Source organism: Mesocricetus auratus, unplaced genomic scaffold (assembly GCF_017639785.1).
Source record: "Mesocricetus auratus isolate SY011 unplaced genomic scaffold, BCM_Maur_2.0 Super-Scaffold_100008, whole genome shotgun sequence".
Classification (NCBI taxonomy): Eukaryota; Metazoa; Chordata; class Mammalia; order Rodentia; family Cricetidae; genus Mesocricetus; species Mesocricetus auratus.
In genome coordinates this window covers 80,996,836-81,020,278 of record NW_024429192.1, presented here as the reverse complement: position 1 = coordinate 81,020,278, position 23,443 = coordinate 80,996,836, and the positions used below count along the sequence as shown (strand labels likewise).

At 46.4% G+C, this 23,443-nt stretch overlaps 1 protein-coding gene across 2 annotated transcripts in view; it reads right to left on the bottom strand.

Moving 5' to 3' along the window:
* Positions 1 to 23,443, bottom strand: part of Wipi2 (WD repeat domain, phosphoinositide interacting 2) — a 35,398-nt gene that overhangs the window by 8,558 nt on the left and 3,397 nt on the right. For both annotated transcript variants that reach the window (XM_005079963.4, XM_040751279.1), the window contains exons 2-7: positions 17,176 to 17,258; positions 5,625 to 5,794; positions 3,260 to 3,356; positions 2,268 to 2,365; positions 1,798 to 1,890; positions 563 to 633 (exon numbers count right to left, since the gene is read on the bottom strand). In XM_005079963.4, coding sequence (XP_005080020.1) covers positions 563 to 633; positions 1,798 to 1,890; positions 2,268 to 2,365; positions 3,260 to 3,356; positions 5,625 to 5,794; positions 17,176 to 17,258 — 612 coding nt within the window. The remainder of the gene's footprint in view (positions 1 to 562; positions 634 to 1,797; positions 1,891 to 2,267; positions 2,366 to 3,259; positions 3,357 to 5,624; positions 5,795 to 17,175; positions 17,259 to 23,443) is intronic.

The following is a 23,443-nucleotide window of genomic DNA, read 5'->3' as shown; positions in this document are numbered from 1 at the left end:
GCTCTGGGGAGCTACTGTGTTTCCATTAGGGAGGAGGAAGGTGAGATCCAGAGGCTAAGGGATATGCTGCTGCTTTGTCATAGACACCATGATGGCTCAGGGACCTGAACCAAGCAGTAGGCACCACAGCCCTATCCTGTCCTACTGCGTTCCAGCATCTGCCTTACATAGCAGTAAGAGAGGAGTGTTAGGCATAGATGCAGGATGCTGTGGGCCGACAGGCCACAGAGACAACTCCTGACTCAAGAATAACCCAGGTTATCTATCTGCTAGAGGAAGAGAGCTGGGCAGGACCTCAGGGGCAGGAGCTGTCCCCCACCCTGAAATCTCCTGGTGCTTGGATTTCAAGACTCCCTCTGGTTCAGGCAGGGTCAAAAACTGATGAAGTCAAGCAGCTTTTCTGCAATGCTCTGTCCTGTCCTTCCAAGACTAGTTCAGGTGTGCTGGGACAGAGCTGCTGGCCTTCCCAGGCATCCTCCAAGTCTCCCGTCACGTGACCACAGGCAATGGGAACTGAACTCCCAGGGACACTCTGTGACCAGCTGGGGAACTGTGTACTCACCTCTTCACTCCTCTCCGGAACTCGAACAGCTTTTGTCCCTCTGGAATGGAAAATACCCGAATCACAGTTCCCTGGGTCAGAGAGAGGGTAAAGGGGGGAGAAAATAGAATTTTAGATGACAAAATAAGTTAAAAAATTGACCTTTCAGTTTTTTTCACATCTTTCTACATACGAGCAAGCCATGCAGTCTGTTTCCAAGGGGAACTGGGGTGCAGGAAAGCTGTGACCTCCTCTCTGAGCCCCATTCTGGAGCAGCACACACCCTGTCGCCACGGATCAGAACATTTTATCCTACTCCTGCTCACCACCACAGCAGTGCTTAAAGTCACAAGCAGCCTTGAAGTCATCCATGGAGCACACTGAAGCTGCACACCTTCACCCAGACCTTACTGGAGTCACTTATATTATTAATTAGACACACATACTTGGGATTTACACATAACTTAAACATACCATTACCCAAAATAATATGCAAGAGATGACAACATCAATACTCAAAATAGTGATGTTTACAAATATTACAGCCATTAAAGTGTTTTGTTGTTGTTGCTGTGTATGTGGTCTTTTTGAGACAGGGTTTCTCTATGTAACAGCCTTGGGCTGTCAAGGAAATCTATTTGTGGACCGGGTGGCCTCAGAGATCTGCCTGCCTCTGTCTTGGAGTGTTGGGATTAAAGACTCATGCCACCACATCTGGCCATTGTTGTTGCTTTTGAGACAAGGTACCACTATGTCCCTGGTTAGCCTAGAATTCACTATGTAGACCACACTGGCTCTGAATTCAAAGACCCACCTGCTTCTTGAGTTATTACCATGCCCAATTTTTTTTCTATTTTATGCCACAAACAAGCACTTTTTTTATATATAATTCAAGCTCCCCAGCCTGTGGCACTAATGAAGGTGGTGGAACCTTCAAGACATGAGGCCTAGAGGAAGTTCATCTAGTCTCTATTAATGTGTCCTTTAAAGGCAATATGGGGGTACCAGTCCGTCCCCCCCTCCTGGCTACACACAAGCAACTTTTGTTTTGGTCACAGAGTAGGCTCAAAGTGACAGAGCTCTCTGACCACTAACTAACTGTGGGTAACTTACACTGTGGTTTCTCTGCACAGCGGGCTCTTTCTGGTTTTCTGTGCACTGGGGAATATAAAAACCTGCTTGGTAATGTGTGAACAGAATGAGCAGGGCGCATGGAGACCACTGACCCAGGTTTCCTCTAGCCACAGCAGACATACCTTCTCAGAAGCAGTGGCAAGCTTGGTCCCACTTGCATCAAAAGCCAGGGCTGCTAAGGGACTGTCATGAGCTGGGATCATGTTTGCAGCTCTCTGAAAAGGGGAAATCAAGAAAACATGACTCTCCCACAATAGCCTTGTCCCCATGCTACCAGTGGGGCCATCAGGGGGAAGAGGCTGTAAGAACACCATTACTAAGGTCGACGTGAGTAATGCAGCCACGTGGTGGGCAGGCCGTGGAAACACTGCTCAGACTTCAACAAGCGGGGCATCTAACCCCGTTTGCTGGGTTCTGCCAATAAGCACACCCTGGAGCTCAGCACTGTGTGAGCACTGGTAAGACACAGGCAGCTTCGCCAGACCCGCTCTGCCACCTAAAGAGAGCACCAGGGAAAGCCATGCTGCTGGGCCAAGGATGCACTGCATGCCTTCCCAGCAAAAGACATCTGACAGAGCCTCAAGGACCTCACCAAGTTAATGGTGTCGAAGACCTGCACCTCTCCAATGGTCGCACTCCCTGGATACGCCAAGTAGCAGTTGTCATTGTTTATTGACAGTGCACACAAGCCTGTGGAAACACATGACAACTGAATGCACACTGAGTCTAGAAGGATACCTTTTAGTGTTAGAATGGAGCTAACATTTCTGGAATAAAACCAGTAAGAAGTAGCAGCTAAACCTTCTCTGCATTCTCTTTTAAGTTCTGCACCCCAGGCCACCCTGTCTGATAGTACCGATCAGAGATGAAAGGCCTTTGGTTTGGAATGACCAGCAGGCTGGGCTATAGCTGATCCAACCAATGGGCTTTCATGCTCACAAGATAGTCCTACTGGGACTGGACCAGGAGGGTAATTTACACATTTTATACCTGCCTCGTGTGTGGACCAGAGAGGAAACTCCCACCCTACGGCAGTCTTTATTACATTTGTTTATTAAGCATGTATGCACGTGTGCCAATTAGTGTCCATAGTAGTCAGAGGACAACGCGAAGGAGTTGATTCTCTCCTTCCATCATGTGTGTTCTAGGAGTGGCGCTTGGGTCCTCGGGCGTGGTGGTAAGTGCCCATTTACTCGCTGAGCCATGTCATTAGCCCACAGTTATCTTTAGAAGCCCAAAGAAACCAGGATCCTCCTTTTGTAAAAAATAAATTGTAGGGGGCTGGAGAAATGGCTCAGCAGTTAAGAGCACTGACTGCTCTTCCAGAGTACCCACATGGCTGATCATAGCTGTCTGTAACTCCAGTTTTGGGGGACCCAACACTCTCACCCAGATATACATGCAGGCAAAACACCAATGCATATAAGATAGAAAAACTGTACTTGTTTTTGGTTTGTCTGTGTGCATGTATGTGGCTGGTCACGTGCATGCATTGGATGGAGTAGGTGGAAGGGCAAGTTGCAAGAGTGACAAGTACCTTTACCTGTCCAGCCAACATTCCAGATCTTCTTAGCCATGGCTTACCTGCAGGGTTTGGGGGTGTCTCTCGGATGGTATGAAGTACCTTCATGTCCCGGATGTTGTGTATATAGAGTGACTCTTCCAGGCACACGATGAGCCTCTAGAAACAGTGAGAACAAAGACCACCAACCATGAAGAAGCACTGGGGCAGCATGTGCTGTATTCCAACGGAGCTGCCGCCTGGGTCAGATGCGCTCCACTCCGAGGACACCACACAGGCTGGTGTACAGAGCTCAAGTGTGTGCAGCTACGGACAATCAGGTTCTAGAGCCATTTCCATCAGCTGCATACATCAAGTGCACTACAAATTCTAACGTGGTGACTTAATTCAGTTCCATGTGTTTGGGTGACTGGGGCGAGATCTATAAAGGCAAACTGCTTAGAAAACTATGGGGAGGGCCAGGGAGATGGTTCAGTGGGTAATAGCAATTACTGTGTGAGTGTGAGGACAGGAGTTCAGACTCCCAGATGCGTAGTGCAAGATGGAAGGCGGAGATGGGAATTCCCTGGAAGATCATTAGCAAGCTAGCCTGGTGTATATAGCGGCAGGCAAGACACCCTGTCTCAAATAAGGTAGAAAGTTCATACTGAAACCCAAGACCATGCTTTGACCTCTACACGTTCACACACACACCCAAACAGCTATGTGGTAGCTTGGCTAGGTGCACCTACTGGGCCTATCATCTCATCATCTACCTACTGCAGAGACTGAGGCAAGAGGACAGCAAGTTTTGAGGCCCCATCACAAAATAAAAAGTAAAAATGGGTTGGAGATGTAGCTTAGTGCTAATTGCCTCAAGTGTGAGGTCCATCCTGAGTACCACAAGACCCCTACAAAACCCAAAAACCTATGATGAAAATACAACTAAAAGCATGGGAATTTATGCAAATTGCAAAACGTTACTGTGTTCACAGGTTATTTTGCTGTAAAGTCTTACTTTTTATTTCATGGGTGTTTGCTTGCATGTATGCATGTATACTGTGTGTGCTAGTTCCTGAGGAGGTGGGAAGAGGGTATGAGATCCCCCTGGAGGTAGAGTTACAGGTGGCCGTGAGCCCTTTCCAGGTCCCCTACCCTGTTCTCACCCATTTTAAAGACTGGACACTGGGTTTCTAGAGAAGCTGACGGGGGATTTTAGTGAGGGGCTTGCACACACTCCACATCAGCTACACAGGAACATGTACCTGTTATGTCTTAAACTTGGAAAGTGTTCAAGCTATTACGTCCCACAACTTCCCAGCGGAACTAGTTGATGGATGGGGCCAATTCCCAGTATAATCATCAGGTAACCAGGAGGCACATGTCTGGTTAACTGCTTTAAAAAGAAAGCAGCCCCTTGGACTCGAACCCTCACAGTAGGGGAGACTCAGCCTATTCCTGAGGTACCTTACCCTGCAGAATGTACATGCCGCTGCACACAGAAAATGCTAGAGCTCTTCTGCAGTGGCTACCTGTGTGCAAACTGAGGCCAGGATATGCAGGAAACACACTCAAAGGTCCACATAATTGTGCCATGTGGGCTTGAGGGAAAATATATGACACAGTAACAACTGAAAGAAGATGGTATATTTTTTAAAGTGTCATTTATAAATGCAAAAGAAGGCATGGCATAAAAAGCCTAAGCTACTCCTGTACCCGCATCCAGCAGACAGTAACTGAAAGTAAGACTCGTGTCCTGAGGTCAAGTGGAGCAGGCTGGGACAAAGCCAGTGACAAGCAGAGGACCACCTGATCTGGCTGAGTAAATGTGTTCAGCAGTCAGAGAGGATGGGGCACACCTTTAATCCCAGCACTATGGAGGCAAAGGCAGATGGATCACTATGAATTGGAGGCTGGCCTGGTCTACATAGAGACCCTGTCTGGAAAACCCAAAGAAAAGACATGTGCAGGAACTGTAGACGATGGTGCAGGGCTGGGAGGTAACGGCACAGGGTTGAAAGCCCAATAGTGTGAGACATGGGAGGAACATTGAATGACAGTCAGTACACACTTAGTTTTTGTTTGGTGTTATGTGTATGCATCTACATAGCTGTGAGAAATGGTGGTTAGAAGCCAGAGATGTCACCCATCCTGCTCTATTATCCTCTGCCTCATTCCCTTGAGACAGGATCTCTCACTGAACCTGGAGCTAAGGCAGGTAGCCAGTAAATCACAACAATATTCCTGCCTCTGCCCCCCACAATACTAGGGTTAGACGCACACACGCCCAGTCTGGCTTTTTATGCAGCTGATGGGGAGTCAGACTCAGGTCCTTGTACTTACGCAGCACTAGAGCTGGTTTTACGTTGTGCTTGGGATGGTACCCAGGACTCAGTGTATGGTGGGTACTCTACAACTGAGCTGCTTACAGCACAAGGTGCCACTCACCTGCCTATTCAGCTTCACTGCCAGGATCGTGTTGGAGTAACTGTAGTTGCAAATCTCGGTTCCCTTTTTAAAGTGGCAAACTTTCAGCTTCCTGGGAGCTTTGAGACTGACGATGGCCACCAAGCTGCTTGAGAACAATCTCTCCACGATGCATACATCTTCAGTGTCAGCTGGAACGAGAAGAAAAACACATGAATTGATACATACATCTCCTAGTCAATACACCCAATCTGCCCACAGATACAAGTGCATGCACTTCTAACAGGTACATGACACAGAACACTGTAAGGGACATGTGGGCTGACAAGCTCCCAAGAATCACAGGACAGCAGGCGGGATGGAAAGTCTCATCATCTGTAGCCATGGCTGCTGTCACTATAAATACAGATCACACCCTATGTGCAAACTCAGATGCCAAAGCAAAATCATGAAAGCATGTCTTTAAATATACTCTGCTGCTGGCAGGACTTCAAACACACTTTCTACATTTATTTGTTGCGGGTATGCATGTTTACCAAGGAAAATGTGGAGGTCAGAGGAAAATCTGTGGAAGTCTGTTCTCCCTTCCTATCATGTGCATTCTTGGGTTCCAACTCAGGTTGTCAGGCTTGGCAGCAAATGTCTCATCAGTCCACACTTATTCAAATAGGGTCAAGGGGGCACAGGCTAAACCCACACCGTAGCTGCTCTGGCACTGGCAGTCAACCACAGTTCATGGTTAGCTCCACGATCACAAGGGGAAGAACTGCACTGCTGCTACGTTCAGTGAGTTGGGTTGATAAATGCAGCTCTATTTGCAACTGTATAAGTCAAAGAGCATTTGTGTTTCTAGGTAAGTGCATGGTTTCACATGTCTGCCTGACTTGAAAGGCAAATGTGCACTAACACACTAGACATAAGCTAGAACCAGACACACCCCTTTTTGTTAAAAGTGTGAGAATGTGCTGTTACTCACAACTGAATGGGCAGTAAAAATCAAGGCATGATCCTAAGCTCTTCACAGCTTATTCATGGGCACTTTTGGCCAGATGACACAAATCACATTTGCTTCTCTTCCAGAGCAGCAAGCAAGCCTTCATTTCAAAGATCAAAACACAAGTGGCTGCCACCATTGGGGAACAGGCCAGATGGGTGGGAGCCAGGAGGTGGGGCCTATGCTGCAGAGGCTTTGCCAAGCAGCATCCTGGCATAGGTGCCAAGCCCTGCTCAGATGTGCCTGGCAACAAAGGGCACAGGTGACACTGCTGGCTCTTGGAGGCAGCGACTTTGCAGATGACAAGCACTCAAGACAGCCAACCAGATCTGAGACCCAAAACATTAACTATCTGTAGAACAAAGAGCCTCAAGAAATCCCAAGGATATCTATCATGATAAACTTGCTAGGCAGGTACACACTGCCCTGAGTTGATTTCCAGCAACACAAACTGTAAATCACATCACTCAGAAAGAGGAAAAGTGGATCAGTTTACAGGAGGCAGAGGCAGGTGGATCTCTTGTGACTTGGAGACTAGCCTGGTTTACAGCGAGTTCTAAGCTAGCCAGTCACACAGAGATCCAGTCTTTAAAAAAAAAAAGGGGGGGGGGGGGGGCTAGGGCTGGAGAGGTGCTCAGCAGTGAAGAGGTTCTTGTAGAGAACCTGAGTTCAGTTCTCAGCACTGACATCGGATGGCTCACAATGACCTATAATTCCATCTCAAGAGGGTCTGATGCCCTCCTCTGATCTCTGAGGTCATCTGCATTCCTGTGCATGCAACATATCCTTAATTTAAAATAGCAAAAATAAATCTTTGAAATACATGCTTGTTGCAAAAGCATGAAAACTGGATCCCCAGCACCCATGTACAAAGCAGGACATGGTGGTGTAGTGGGGAGGCAGACACATGGGGGCCCAGGCAGCTCAATGGTTAGCTAGTGCAGAAGTGTCAAGCTGGCCTCTATCTGATCACCTCCCCCCTCCCAACACACAAATTAAAAGGAAAGCCAGCTGTAGTGGCACTAAAAGCAAGAGCATGGCTGTAAATTTGAGGGCATACTGTAAGTTCAAGCCAGCTATGATTAGCTGTCTCCTCTTGGCTCTTGCTGTCAGTAGTGATGAACCTAGCTTCAGTAGCCTCAAAGATGCAAGAAGGACTAGATTTTAGCTTTGCTAACTGTTGTTTAACTATGTAAAGATTGTTACTATTTTACCTTGCCTGCCTAAAGGCACCTGACTGATTTAATAAAAAGCTGAATGGCCAATAGTGAGTGACAGAGGTATAGGTGAAACCTGCAGGCAGGGAAAGTAAGTATGAGGAAGAATTTAGGCTTGGGGGATGACAGGGGAGAAAGAGATCCAGAGAGTCACCACGGAGAAGCCAGGAGCCAGCCAGGCACAGATGAAGCAGGGAAGTAGGACATACAGAAGGCAAATACTTTATCAGTCATTTCTTGTGCAAAACTGATTTGTTGAGTGAATTTTATGCAACTCCACTGGCCCTTTCCATTAAAGTGTGGGTGAGATAACCTTAACACTTTTCTACATGCAGCTGTGTGTCACACTTCAGATCCGGAGTTTGAGAAGCTTCCCCATGCTAATGTTTAACTCCAGCCCTGGGGATTTTACTTGACATTTGCTTGACAGGTAGAATGGGGGGGGGCACAGTCCTTGTCTTCTGCACACACACCTAGTGAAGGAGAGTGTGAGAGGGAGGTGAGGGGGCAGGAAAGGACCTGTAGGATGCGCCTGAGGGCAATGTCTGTCATGGGAGTCCCTCTGTGCTAACCCAACCTGGCACTTCAGCAGACACCAAAGTACAGGACCATGCCACTTAGTCGTCAGGAGCAATAAAATCCAGCAAGACTAAGTTTAAACTGTGTGAAACTCCACCCCCTTCTGAGCAGAAGGGAGGATCCTAGCCAGGTCCAGAGGCCAGTAGGCGGTCAGGTCATCTGGGGGAGGGGCTGGGAGCTCCGTGCTATGAGCACCAAACCCGCTCTGGAGCAAGGGTCACCACTGGCTTTGGGGCAGGGTAGAGGTGGGAGGGTTCCTAAGTGCAAGCACAGCACATTAGTAGAACAGAGCCAGCAGCAGGCACAGGAAAGACCAGGACATCACAGCCACAAGTTCAAACCCAGTCAACTAGAGGAAAATTATGCCAGTGCCACAGAGGCAAACAAAACAACCAGTGTTCAGACTGCGTGTGGTGTCTCACAACTACAGTTGGCACTTTGGAGGACGAAGCAGGAGGACTGCTACAAGTTTGAAGCCTGTCATAACTACATAGTGAGACTGTGTTTAAAAAAATGAAAGTAGCTGGTAGGGTGGCTCACAACTTTAATCCTAGTACTCAGAAGGCAGAGGCAAAAAGATCTGAGTTTTAGGCCACTCTCGTCTACAGAGTTACAAGATAGGCAGGGCTACAAAGAGAAACCCTGTCTCAGAAAGCAAAAAAAAAAAAAAAAAAAGTTCCCCCCCATTAGAAACTACAGGCAACAGGGGTGGGGTGGGGAAATGCACACCCTTATCCTAGCACAGGCAAAGACAAGGAGATCTCTGAATTCCAGGTAACGAAAGTAGGGAGAAAGGACATCTAGGAATAAGAAGAAAAATGTCTTGGTCAGGCATGGTGGCACACATCTTTAACCCTACCCAGCACTCGTGAGGCAGAAGCAGGTGGATCTCTGTTGAGTTCCAGGTCAGCCTGGTCTACATAGTGTGCTCCAGGACAGCCAGGGCTACATAGAGAGACAGACACTGTCTCAAAATACCAAAAAGAAAAATCTCTAACACCACCTTCAGTGGTGGAATCATAATTTGCCCTTGGAGATTGGGCACAATATCCCTGCTTCACTGTACATCCCTGTGACAGATCCCACCTGGACCCAAGTCTGTTAGATTACGGATGCTTTCCCTGCAGAGGGATTAGTCATACCTTATATTCAGTGTGACACCTTCCCTAAGATGCTAAACTAGTGTTTAGCACCACAGTAGGGTGGGACATAGGATTAACTTTCCAAATTATTGCCTTATGTCCTACCTAAGTTCATTAATCTGCTACACAAACAAAACCAAAACAGAAACACCAGACCTGAGCCCAATATGGGGTGAGCATCCCCATGTATGTATGGTGCTACCTTGGCTAAGGGCAGAGTGTTGACCCTACCTTTCCAATGTCAGGAAGTTACCTAACACCAGTGGACAAGGCCAAGTTCCTCAGTCAATCATCTATATCTATTCTATGAATGGGAATAGGCACCTACACTTCTTGCACAACAATGTATAGAACAGAGTTGTTCACAACAGCCAAGAAAAGCAAACAGCCCACGTGTGCATGAATGAGTGAATGAACCAGACAGGACAGCTGGAGATTATAACAGTACTCAGCAATAATACAAAGGAAGGCCTGATACAGGGGAGAGCAGGGAAGAGTTATAAAACCATTTCAGAACAGAGCCAGCCGCACTAAGCTGCATTTATCTGCAAAGCCCAGACAGCAAATCTATAGATGCAGAAAGGAGATGAGTGGCAGAGCTGGGTTGGGTGGAGAGGGAATGGGGAGTGACTGCTAATGGACTCGGGCTTTAAAAGATGATAAAAACATTTGAAAATTCCATGATGGTAGGCTGCTCAACTTAGCAAATGTAAGTCACTCAACTAGATAGTTTAAGCAGATTTATGGACCATAAAGGTATAGAAACTATATCCCAAAGAGACGGTTTAAATCACACTAAAACCCATCTCAGGCAGCCTAGTGCAGCCTCAGGCAACCCATGAACTTTGGCTGATGTATTAAGACCTGATGCAAGAGGTTAGTATCACAAGTGGTAGGGGGCCTCTCAGTACAAGTCATGTCACCTGGGGGAAATGGGCCTTGGGGACAAGACAGAAGCTAAGTATAGGCAGACCCTCCAGGACTCCAGTCCTTCAACCCCAGGCAATGGGCACTAGTGGGGGTGTGGGACGTCTCTTAAAACACTGAAGACATCCAACTGCTACTGGGTTTTCTGGGGGTAACTTTCTGTCTTTTATCTGACTTCCATAGGGGCCAATAACCAGGAAAAAGGTTAGGCCCTCTGCAAATGGCAGGGTCCCTCCTCCCCAGCCTCTGACTGACCAAGAAGAGCTGACTTTGTGTAGACGTGTGCATGTATGAGTGAGAGCAGGCCAAACAAAACACTGTTGACAGATGTCTTTCTCTGCTGGTCTCACACTCTCTCCTAGTGACGCCAGCCAGAGCTGCTCCACCACAGCAGACTGAGGCAGAGAAGTGACTCCATTACTGGGAAATCTCACAAAATTACTACTCATATACAGTGCACGGCCCATCACTAGGAAAAGCACCATTTCTTAGACCTCAGGACATAGACTATGGTCCATAAGGTGCTCAGACTCCACTGAGCTATACGTGGGCTCACTTGGTGGACTCTGGGCAGCGCACCTTGTGTGAGGTGTGCCATTCCCGTTCTCATGCTTCTGACCCCACGTGGCATCTGGAGAAGCTCACTCTAAACTCTGACATTTTTGCAAAGATCTTGAATGTATTTTACATGATAGTGGATACTGTTGTTGCATTTAAGAGAAGAAAGCCACGTGTATGTGCTTTATGAACTTTGTGACAATGAGGCATGCCTATGGAGAATGCATGAGAATACATGGGGCACAAACAATAGGCAGAAGACCCAAGTTTTCACAACTTTCCTTATGTTTGAAATCAACTGGGAAAGTGGCTCAGTGGTTAGATTACTTGCCTAGCACACAGGAAGGAAGCCCTGACTCCATTCCCAGATCTGTATCAAAACCAGTGTAGTGGTGCATTTGGGAGGCAGAGACAGGAGGAGCAGAAGTTCAAGGTCCAGGTGGTGGTGGTGCACACCTTAATCCCAGCACTGGGGATGCAAAGGTAGGCTGATCTCTGTAAGTTCAAAGTCAGTCTGGTCTATAGGACAGTCAAAGCTACACAGAGAGACCCTATCTCGAAAAAGCAAAGCAAAACAAAGACAAAAAGAAGTTCATGGTCATCTCAATCAGTAACACTGCGTTGGAGGCCAGCCTGATCTATATAACAAGACCCTGTATGGGAGGGGGAATTGAGAGACTGAGTTTGAAATAATGGAGGGTATGGTAGCATACACCAGTAATCCTAGCATTCAGGAATCTAAAGCTGGAGGCTCATGAATTCCAGGCCAGCCTGGGTCACATAATAAGATCCTGTCTCAAATATGAAAATAGGTGAAAAGTCTGTAATCACAACATAGTTGTCAGTAAAGATCCAACAATGTTGCTTGACAAGGCTTTTTGTCTTTTTGTTTGCTTTATAGAAACAAGCAGTGGTTAGTCTTGTTCCCCAGGACCCACCTTGGCTCATTCGTTTGATAAAAACAGCAGGGGCTGATGCAAAGATTTGATTTTATGATGGACCGCTAAAGTCACAAGTGTACAAGACCTCAAATTGGAGTCATAAAGTAAGAGTCTTTACTACTTGCAGAAGAGTGCTAGACAACTTTGACAGCCACTCAGAGATGAACTGGTTTTCCCAGCAGTCATCTGCTCCCATGTGAGGAGGTGACAGCACCGTAGGGACAGAACTCTCAGCAGCTTCTGAGTGGAAGAGTAACTAACTCAATGGAGTAGGACAGATAGCTTGGCAGGTAAAGGTGCTTGCTGCACAGGTCTAGAGACCTGAGTTTGATCTTCACAGGACACAAGGAGGTGGAAGGACTGAACAGGGCCCAAGGACTATCGTTTGACCTTCTACACCCGCTCCAGCATACACAAGCTCAAGCACACAAGTCATAAGAAACACTACTACAAAGCATGAACTGGAATGTTCTTTATCTACTTCAGCACCCATTTTTTAAGAATCAAGGTTCACTAAGGGAACACACAAGCTGGCACACTACCTTCCTCACTCACAAGATGCTCCATTGCCACCAGAAGCCAGTCAGGAAGTTGCAGGAGAGGCAAGTGAGGGCTGCATTTTGACATTCCTCCTCAGTCTACACACTGAACCAGGATACCCACATGGCCATCGACAGTGATGCTACAACTGAGCAGGGCAGTCGAGGCACTCCACTCACTAGAGGCCTGATCACAACTTTGGCTACTGGTAAACGCCAAGGGATCCTTTTCCTGATGGGCTATCCTTCTGGGGGGCATCCTGCTTCTGATGTCAGGAACACTGGCCCATGCCTGACATCAGAGATCACTGGTTGACATCTGCTTTAGTTCCCAGGTTCCATCTCAGTGAGGCTAGAGGACACTGGGGGAGCAGGGAGGTGAGCATGCGGACAGAAAAGGCAGCAGGACACAGGGATCAGGACCAAGGAGGGAGTCTAACCCTGATGCCACTCTCTCCTAGTTCCTGATCACTTCTGAGGCAGTAATAACCAAGGTGACATTGAAGGGTCCATTCTGGAGTCAAGGGCACCTGCAAGGTGACTTTGAGCAGGAATGGGACCCTCTACCCTCCTCGTGGGCAGGACTCTGGAATTCCAAGATGGAAGCTTCAGTGTCCTCCTCAGCTTATTTTTATGCCAAGGGCTAAGTAGTCATTAACTATTTGTTCATTTGACTTCTCAGGCTAGTGCTTGTCACTTTTGGGCATCTCTATTTACAAGCAACTGCCACTCCTCTTTAGCAATCAGAATAGTTTAAGACTGAATGTCACTTCAAGGTAGAGAATAGGCAATTTAGGGCTGTTCTTGACTTCACAGTAAGTTCAAGGCCACCTTGAGCTACCCAAGATGTCTCAAAAGAGTGGGCAAACCCTGAGGGTAAGGGATAAAAATGATTAACACTGAACTGTAGCCTCAGGTCTGAAGATAGAGTCTAGGCTAGCCTATCTCAACCAAAAGCAAAGTCGGGTTTAGTGGACACACTTTTAACAGAGGCACTAGGAAGCAGAGACAGGCAGATCTGTGAGTTTGTGGTCAGCTTGGTCTACATAGACAGTTCTAGGACAGCCAAGGCTACACAGATTCTGTCTCAACCTTAAAAGCAAAACCAAAAAAGGTGTTCCACACAATCAACCCAAAGGAACACAAAACCGTGAGACAGTACCATACCACACATATCATACCAGCCAAGAGGAAAGGTGTGCAGTGCAGTCAAGTATACACTCCTCACATTATTAGTGAATGAGGCACAGACACCCTGGTCTGTTCTGTTGCTGCAGATATAATCTAGTCTGGGCTCAAACCCACTGTCAGCTGAGAAGGAGCCTCAGGATCACAGATACACCCAACCCACCTGTTTCTTGAAAAAACAAACAAACAAACAAACCAAAAACAGCCATGTGTTGGTGGCACACGCCTTTAATCCCAGCACAGAAGGCAGAGGCAGGTGGATCTCTGTAAATTCAAGGCTAGCCTGGTCTACAGAGCGAGTTCCAGGACAGGCTCCAAAGCCACAGAGAAACCCTGTCTTGAAAAACCAGACCAAACAAAAACAACTGTACTTTTAGCACTGACCTCCATGAAATGAAAATTCATATCCACAAAAAAAGCCACCCATGGATATTCATGGCTGCTTTACTTGTACTAGTCCAGATCTAGACTCGCTGTTTCTTTCCATGGGTAATCAGTTAGGCTGTGAAGTACTGCTCATCAACAAAAAAGAGCATACTGTCACATTGGATAACTTCTTAGGCAATTGTGTTGACAAAAAGGCAATCACCAGGCTTTGGGGATGGCTCAGCTGGTAAGGCATTTGTCTAAAGTGTGAGGGCGTCAGTTTGAATCACCAGAATCTATGCATAAGTACTGCTCCAGGACCTGGGTTTGATTACCGGTGCACGCCACAGATCAGAACCAGCTATAACATCAGTCCAAGGGGTCAGATATCCTGCCCTCACATGCTTACAGGGGCAGCAAAAGGAAAACTGTTACGAGGGCTGTGCCCACACCCTGCCTTGCCGCCTCCAGATAGGGCCAGTGCTGAAGCCCAACTGAACTGAAGCAGTCATGTCCTTGAATCTCCTAAACTGACCTAAATACATTTGTCCTCACTAGCTAGCTGGGTTTCAGAAGTTCACTGTAGTGACCACAGAAACAACCTGACTGATACAACTCTCTTTCTCTTTCTCACTCTCTCTCTCTTTTTGAGACAGGGTTTCTGTGTGGCCCTGGCTGGGCTAGACAAAGCTGACATGCCCAGCACTTTGGAAGCTGAGGCAGGAAGACTGAAGAACTGGAGGCAGACCAGTGGCTGCCAGGGCCACACAGTGGGCAGGAGGAAGCAGGGAGGGAGGGTTGTTTGTTTGTTTGTTTGCTATTATTTTGCCTTTTTCTAGACAGGATCTTCCTCTTTACCCAGGCTGACAGACAACAACCAGCCTCCCAAGTCCTGGGATCACAGATGGGCCACTGTGCCTAACTTCAACCTCAATAGTTTTCCAGGGCAGTGGTTCTCAACCTGTGGGTGGAGACCCTTTCTCAGGGGTCACCTAAGACCATAGGAAAACACTGATATTTACACTATGACTCATAACAGTAGCAAAACTCCAACTATGACGTTACAATGAGAATAATTTTATGGTTGGGGTCAGCACAGCATGAGGAACTGTATTAAAGGGTCACAGTTTTAGGAAGGTTCAGAACCACTGGCAGGATGGTGGTGGATACAGGATAGCCCACAAGCGTTCAAACATCACAGAAGAGGATACAAGTAAAACTGGAGACAGGTGAAGAAGAAGGATGGGCAGCAATGCTCTAACTGTGGTACCTGACAGGGGTTGCTGAACGTCCCTTAACAATGGGGTATGGAGGGTGGTGCTGCAAGAAGCTCCAAGAGTAACAGCACCTGCTGCTGTGACCCCAATCTCTGGGACCACATGGCGCAGAGAACCACTTCGTCCAGGTTGTTTTCTGACCTCTGCACTTCACCCTAACACACAACATTTTTGTGTTTTTTTGTTTTTTGTTGAAACAGGGTTTTACCATGTAGCCTTGGCTGACCTTGAACTCAGAGATCTGAAGTTCTGGGTTACAGGCATGCGCCACCACACATGGTCACAATATTTTTTAATATAGTAAAAAACATTTTAAAATGTGTACTGTGTGTGTGTCTGCCCACAGAATATAGAAAGAAGTGTTAGAGCCCCTGGAGCTGGAGTCACAGGTAGCTGCGAGCCTCCTGATATGGTGCTGGGAAACAAAACCAGGTCCTCTGCAGGAATAGTAAGTTTTTGTTTAATTACTGAGCCATCTCTCCAGAGGGCCTCCCTCCACCTTTTTAAATGTACCTTATGGTCTGGTAAGATGGCACAGTGGGTAAAGGTGCCTGCTGCCAGACCCGGGACCCAAGTGGTGGAAAAAGAAAGACTCCTATAAGTTGTCCTCTGACCTCCACATACACATTCCAAGTCATACACATTAAAAAAATGTAATAAACCCTGTCTTTTAATAGTACATAGGGGTTAGGGACATAGCTCACAGGTAAAGTACTTGCCAGGTAGGCAAAAGGATCTGAGTTCAGATCTCCAGACTGATGTAATAAGCTGGGTGTTAGCTCCTGCCTGTAACTCCAGCATGCAGAGCTGGACAGAGACAGGAGGTCTTGGAACTCACTCATCAGTCAATCTAGCCCTGCTGGCAAGCACCAAGTTCATTGAGAGACCCTGTCTCAACCCCCCAAACAAACAACAAAAACAAAACAACAGAACAAACAAACCAACAAAAACCCACTACAGCCAGGCAGTAGTGGTGCAAGACTTTAATTCCAGCACTGGAGAGGCAGAGGCAGGTGGATCTCTCTTAGTTTGAGACCAGCCTGGTCTACAGAGTGAGTTCCAAAAGTGTGACGAGTATTTGAAAACGACCACTTGTCATCTCTGACCTCCACACCCACACATCACTCATACACACACATTATTTTTATCTTTAAAAATGTTGTCAGTCTTACTGTATGAGTGTTTCACCTACACTTGCATGCCTGTGTACCATGCATATGCCGAGTGCCTATGCATGTTAGAAAAAGGTCAGACTCCCCACTGGAATTACAGATGGTTGTGAGCTGCCATATGAGTTCTAGGAACGAACCCAGAGTCCTCTGGATGAGCACAAGTGCTGAACCACTTGGCCATCTCTCCAGCCCCAAATGATGTGTTTTACAGTCATTAACTTCCAATTCTGATCACCTACAACAGACAGGCATTACCTGTTTTTCAGAAGCCTCATCTTGGGGCTGTTCTGCTATTCCAATCCACAGCCCACTTAGATTCCATCAAATGACAACAAAGGGACACCATTCCTACAGGTTTCTAGGACCCTTTTATGACAGTGGCCTTGTCCACATGGTACTAAGGAGGGGATGGTGAAGAATGGTAGATTATATATAATAAGATACCAGGTCCTGAAAGCTGAGAAAACAAAACCCTAAATGCACATGTATTATATGCAAATATTCAGGATCTAGAAGGACACCCAGGTCAGTCCCTAGTTGTGACTTCCTGAGGTGGCTAGGGTGGCCTAAGGCTGTGTAGACTCCAACTGCCCAGTATTGGAGGACTGCATTCCAGTTCCAGTCCAACAGGTCTACTTTGTTTAACAAGGGGAAAATAAAGCAAGCACTTACTGCATTCATAGATCTGTTCCAGCTTATCCACAGAAGAAAGGGAGAAAAACTTATACCCGGACTTACTACCAACAGCTAGGGACCTGCAAAAAAGCCAAATCAGAAGTAAGAGCTAAGGCATGTAGACAGTGATTATGTATAAACCAGAGCACACCTTACCCCCCAGTAACCAGGGGTCCTACCAGGAATCACCAGCATGTTCCTAATTATCTCACAGGTCTTATCAGATATATATGGTAGAGGACATTGTATGCCAGAGGTCTGCAAAGCATAGAGCATGGCCATGACAGTTTACAGGTTTTGGGACCTGATGCACTGTCATCACACACAAACCCAAGTGTGTTAGCATGTTAGTTGACTCTCTGTGTGTGGTATATGTAAGCAAGTACATGCCATGGCATACAAGCAGAGTCAGGGGACAGTCTGAGGTGTTGATCTTCCCCGTTCACTTTGTTTGAGACAGGGCTCTCATCACAGCTGCATACCCCAGGCTAGCTAGCCTGCAATGGTTCAGGAATCCTGTGTTGCTTCCCACCCAGCCTTAGGAGGTTGGGGTCACAGATGTGCAGCACCACACTGTGCTTGACAAGTGTTCTGCAGATCTGTGTCCCCCCTCACTCACACTTTGCACGGCATGTGCTTTACCCTCTCAGCCATCTCCCCAGCCCAACAGTTACACACTCCATGTATATGTGTAGGAGGGTACCCTATTGTAGACCTTAAATATATTCAGGTTTGCCACTCAACCCTCAATAAAGCCTGGGAAAAGATTAAAATAAAAGTAGTGAAAATAGTGCCTGGCATTGGTGGCTCACGCCTTTAATCCCAGCACTCAGGAGGCAGAGGCAGTTGAATCTCTGTGAGTTCGAGACCAGCCTGGTCTACAAAGAGCTAGTTCCAGGACAGCCTCCAAAGCCACAGAGAAACCCTGTCTTGAAAAACCAAAAAGTAGTGAAAACAAAGACACACACAACTGTTTTGGCATTTGTGAGCCTTCAAGTTTAGTACACTGTACTGCATTCTACATTCTGAACAATGACACTTACAACCCAGGCTTGGCATCCATCCTCATTTCAGGACTGCCTTCAGCACTCGCTGTACTGTGCCTGAGAGGTAGGGTAGGAATAACAGGCACGAAGGAGCCAGTTAGACCCTGGTAGGCAAAGACTACCTTTGTTGGGTGAGACAGAGAAGAGAGGGGTTCTTTTTGATGGCTTATGTTTGACAGGTTGTGTTCACCAACTCCCAGCTTTGGCTAAAAGGCTTGGAGCACAGAGTCTTGGTGACACCAAATGAAGGTGTTCCTGGTCAGAAAATCCCATCTTCAGGATGCAACTGACCAAGGAAGCAAGGACAAGCAGCACCAAACAGCCTTCACCAGCACAAAGGAGGATGAAGGGAAGAGACACAACTTCAGACTCTGGGAGAACACAAATAAACAAACATAAATAAAAAGAGGAGCAGAGCAGGGGACTTTTGCCCGATTTGTATTTATAGACATTTGAGGCTACTTGACATTTCCAGTCCTCCCACAGAAAAGTGGACTGCATTACTAGATGCTGGGGATGGTAGGTAACATACATACAACTATAATCCCAGAATCTGGGAGGCAGAGGCTGGAAGATCAGATGTTTGGGTCCTCCTTGGCTATAGACCAAGTTCAAAAGCAGCCTAGGCTATATGGGGCTGATTCAAATCACCAAGGGTGATTTTCTCCTGGAACAGAGGCTCTGTGAGCATGCTGAAACCTAAGTAGTATGAGCTTATCTTTTTTTTTTTTTTTTTTTTGGTTTTTACGAGACAGGGCTTCTCTGTATTGTTTTGGAGGCTGTCAGTCCAGCCCAGCCTGGAACTCACAGAGATCTGCCTGCCTCTGCCTCCCAAGTGCTGGGATTAAAGGCATGCGCCACCAATGCCTGGCTAGTATGAGCTTATCTTATGGCACTGAGGACCACAAACTTTTCCTACGAGATGGTAGGATTTGTCTTTGTAATACTTCACTACACTGAGTTCTTTCAACCAAGTAATCAAGTCTAGATATTTATACACACTGAGCAGTAGCAGGTGGCCATGGTAATTCACACTTTTAATCCCAGCACTTGAGAGTCCAGCCTGGTCTACACGGCAAGTGCCAGGCCAGGCAAATGCCATGTCTCAATTTTAAAAAAAATGGCTAAGTGTTGGTGGCACACACCTTCAATCCCAGCACTTGGGAGGCAGAGGCAGGTGGAGCTCTGTGAGTTCGAGGCCAGTCTGGTCTACAGAGCAAGTTCCAGGACAGACTCCAAAGCAATACAGATAAACCTTGCCCCCCCAAAAAAACAAAAACCAACAAATAAATAAATAAACAAACAAATAAAATCAATGAAAGAAGCAACAAAACAACTCTCTGGCAAGGTTGAAAATAAAATCTCAGTAGCTAAGAACTTTTGTAAAATTGTGTTCAAGAGAATATTTTCCAGATAAATAAGGCTTGCTATTTTAAACAAATTTTAATCTTTTTTTTTTTTTTTTTTTTTTTTGGTTTTTCAGACAGGATTTCTATGTGGCTTTGGAGGCTGTCCTGGCACTAGCTCTTGTAGACCAGGCTGGCCTCGAACTCGAAGAGATCCGCCTGCCTCTGCCTCCAGATAACTGGGATTAAAGGCATGTGCCACCAACGCCCGGCATTTTAATCTCTTTTACCTCAATTATTTCTGAACTTAAAACACAAACCACCCTGGCACCTGGGAGGAAGTGGGAGTATCAGGAGTTCAGGGTCAGCCTGGGCTACATAGTGAGTCCCTGCCTCACAATAAAAACTAAATACCCCAAATACCAAGAGCAAAAAGACAAAAATCATTCTTAAATTGTATTTCTTGTGTGTCTTAAGAGATTTTTATTTATGAGTATATCTATGTGAATACTTGCTACATACATGAGGTATCTGCAGCTGAAGTTAACAGGCAGCTGTGAGCTATGGCTGCTCTGGTCCTCTAGAAGAAGGACAAGGGCTCTTAGCTACTCAGTCACCTTATCAGACCCCAAAGAAATGTCCCTGTGCTCTCAAGACAGAAGGACACATTTGTTTGTTTGTTTGCTTGTTTATTTGAAACAGAATCTCACTAAGTAGATAAGACTGGCCTGGTGGTACTTTTAATCCTCCTGCCTCAGTATTCCTATGTGCTGAGAAAGACATGAACCAATACGCCTGCTTTGGCAATTCTTTTGGGTTCAGGGTTTTGTGTCTCCCACACCAGATGGCCAGACCACGTGAGATACATATATACAATTCTAAGTGGATGCACATATGTCTGAATGTATGTATGTACACTCCATGTGTACAGGAACTGCTGGAGCTAATGAGGTGTTGATCTCCTCAAACGGGAGTAACAGGTGGTTGAGAAGCAGCATGTTGTGCTAGGAACCAAATCTGGGTCTGAGTCTTCTGCAGCACTAAGTGCTTTTAACTGCTTGAGCAGTCATAATTCAAAGGTATTTTCTGAGGCTGTTAGCATGCGTCAGGCTCAGGGCTCAATCTCCATCATAAAAAACAACGAAAACAAAAGCAAAAACCTACCTCTACAGACAGCTGTCAGCTTTCTTCATGACCACCCTCTTCACTTCTAGTTCACTTGGAAATCACAAAACAAGCTTAGGGAGGTCTTGCCTACAAGCATTAGAAGTGGATTCATGGGTTCCAGAGAGCTTGGTTCTCAGTGGTGCCGATTTTTTTAAAAAGACAGTTTCTGGGTGTAGTCCTAGCTGTTCTGGAACTCAATACCAGCCTGACCTGGAACTTACAGAGGTCCACTGGCCTCTGCCTCTCCAGTGCTGGGATTAAAGGCGTGCACCACCACCACCTGGCCAGGCAAAATCTTTTTGATGTTCTAGATACACAGAACTGCTTGGACTATTAAATACCTGGGATAAAATTTTAATGCCAGGTCTTCTAAACTGATTGTGCTCTTTTATGAGTAAGAAACAGAAGTTAAAAACTTTACCAGGGGAGGCTAAGTAATTAAATGACATTGTAAATAGTTTTGGGTGCAGCACATCAGAGTACCTGCTGGGCATGACTGTGGCCTTGGGTCTCAAGGTAAGTGTTTAACATTTTCATTACAAACACCAACAATCAGATTCACTCACCCCTCTTTGGTAGGTTCTCTTAACAGAAAATGCAGACATTATAATCATGGAAAAGACATAAACACATAAGAGGTGAGATTTGTTCTATTAGAAATAAAATATTTATGGCTTTTAATGTTTGTAGCTCAGTGGTACAGCACTTGCCTGGCAAATGCAAGGACCTGAGTTCAAGCACTGGTTGTCCAATGTTATCCTTATTGTCAGAGGGGAATACAAACTTCAAAAAACGATGGGCAGGACACTCTCGAGAGGCAGGAGGACCTCCAGTTCAAGGCCAACTGAGGCTGCATAAAGAGACTATCCCAAAAAATAAAGATGCAAAGGTGGTGCCCATCTCTAACTCTGGCACTGGGGAGGTAAATGTAGGAAGAAGCTCTAATGTTCACAGCCACACAGCACAGGAAGTTCAAGGCCCACACTGGCCTTGAGCTACAAGAGACCTAGTTACAAACAAATAAAAAGATGCATTTGCTTGGGCTGGAGAGATGGCTCAGTGGTAAGAGCATGTATTTTTTTCTTGCAGAGGACCTGAGTTCAATTCCCAGAATCCACACAGGCCAAGTCTTATGCCTGTAACTCCGGCATAAGGAGATCTGACATGCCTCTGACCTCCTCAGGTACATACATGTACTCCCTTCTCATCTTCTCCTCCCATGAGTCAAGTCTGTTGCAACATCCTTTTGTTATTTTATGAGGATATGGGGGAAGGAGCTGCCACCTTGACATGGCACCCCTTACTGAATTTGAGCACGAGCCTGCCCCATCTAAAAGCAGCCCCTCCACTTCACTATGAGACTGTGCAGCAGACATGCCCCTCAGCTTCCCAGGCATCAGTCCATGGCAGCCTTCCCGTCATTACCTTCCCCAGGAAGAGGTCACACTTGATTATGTGGGTGAGTGGGACAAGCCACCACTGTAAACAGGAAGCAGACTGCCCTATGGCCACAGTGACCTGACAGGTGCTATGCTATGTATGTACCTTAGGAAAACAACCAGGCCAAGTTCATGGAGAACCCAGTCCATCCCCAGCCTAGACCTGCACCAGAAGCCCCAAGGCCTGTCAGAGTATCCAAAGCAGAGTTCTTTCCTTGGCCAATTTTCTTAGGGTGCTAACAATGCTCCCCAAGAAACATCAGGCCTGGGAACTAGGTTGCCCTTGAACATGTCACACGGGTTCAGGGTTATTGTCCACCCACCTTCTGCAACAGTCCAATTCTCAACTGTCTGTCTGAAAAGCAGGGGAGAGGCAGCCACATTGAGGCTAAAGGAGATTTGGAACCCCCCCTGCAATCTGCAGGCAAATACAGAGCAGGGAGTAGTGACTTCCAGAATGGTGTCTGATGCCTGGAAACAGAGGAAGCTCAGTGGGAGAAAGCAAGGGATACTTTTAGACCTTGTCTAACATCGGGGGTGGAGTGGGGGGCAGTCCCTTTACTCTAGGCCTCAGGGAAAGGAGGCTTAGAATAGACACAGCCTCCTCTCTGACTTCCCAAGATCCACTGGAAAAACTTATTCCTGATTATTCCATGTGAGAATCCAGTGACCCTGTGCCAGTTATTCACTGGTCAAGCTCTACTTTGAAAAGCTAGAGTGCTCCCACATAAGCCTGTCACTTTGAGAATAAAACAGGTGGGAATCAGTAAGACTAAGTCAGGCAACCAGGATAGGCTGCTCCTCCTGTCCTTTTCATTGTTCTCCTTTAAAAACAAAACAGATGGTAAAAACCAGATGATACTGTAGTCACTTTTAGGATAAGAATCACAAAAAGAAAAACCCCTCAATATTTGAAATCATATTACTAGTAGGAGGAGAAAAGAAGAAACTGACAGTGTTTGGAGTACAATAAATATGTGAGCATTTAAAAGAGGCATTGAAATTACTATAGAATGGATGGACACTCTCTCAATATCCAGTGACCCCCATCTATTCCTGAACACAGTAAATGGGATTCCACACAAAGTTCTACTCCTTGCCAGAAACTTTTTAAAATTGAGTGTGGTATATGTTCATGGCATCTCTGCATACATGCATGCATGCCTGTGTGGAGGTTACAGACTAGGTTGGGAATCTTCCTCTACTGTACTCCATCTTGCTTTTTTTTTTTTTTTTTTTTTTTTGGAGACAGGGTCTCTTACTGAAC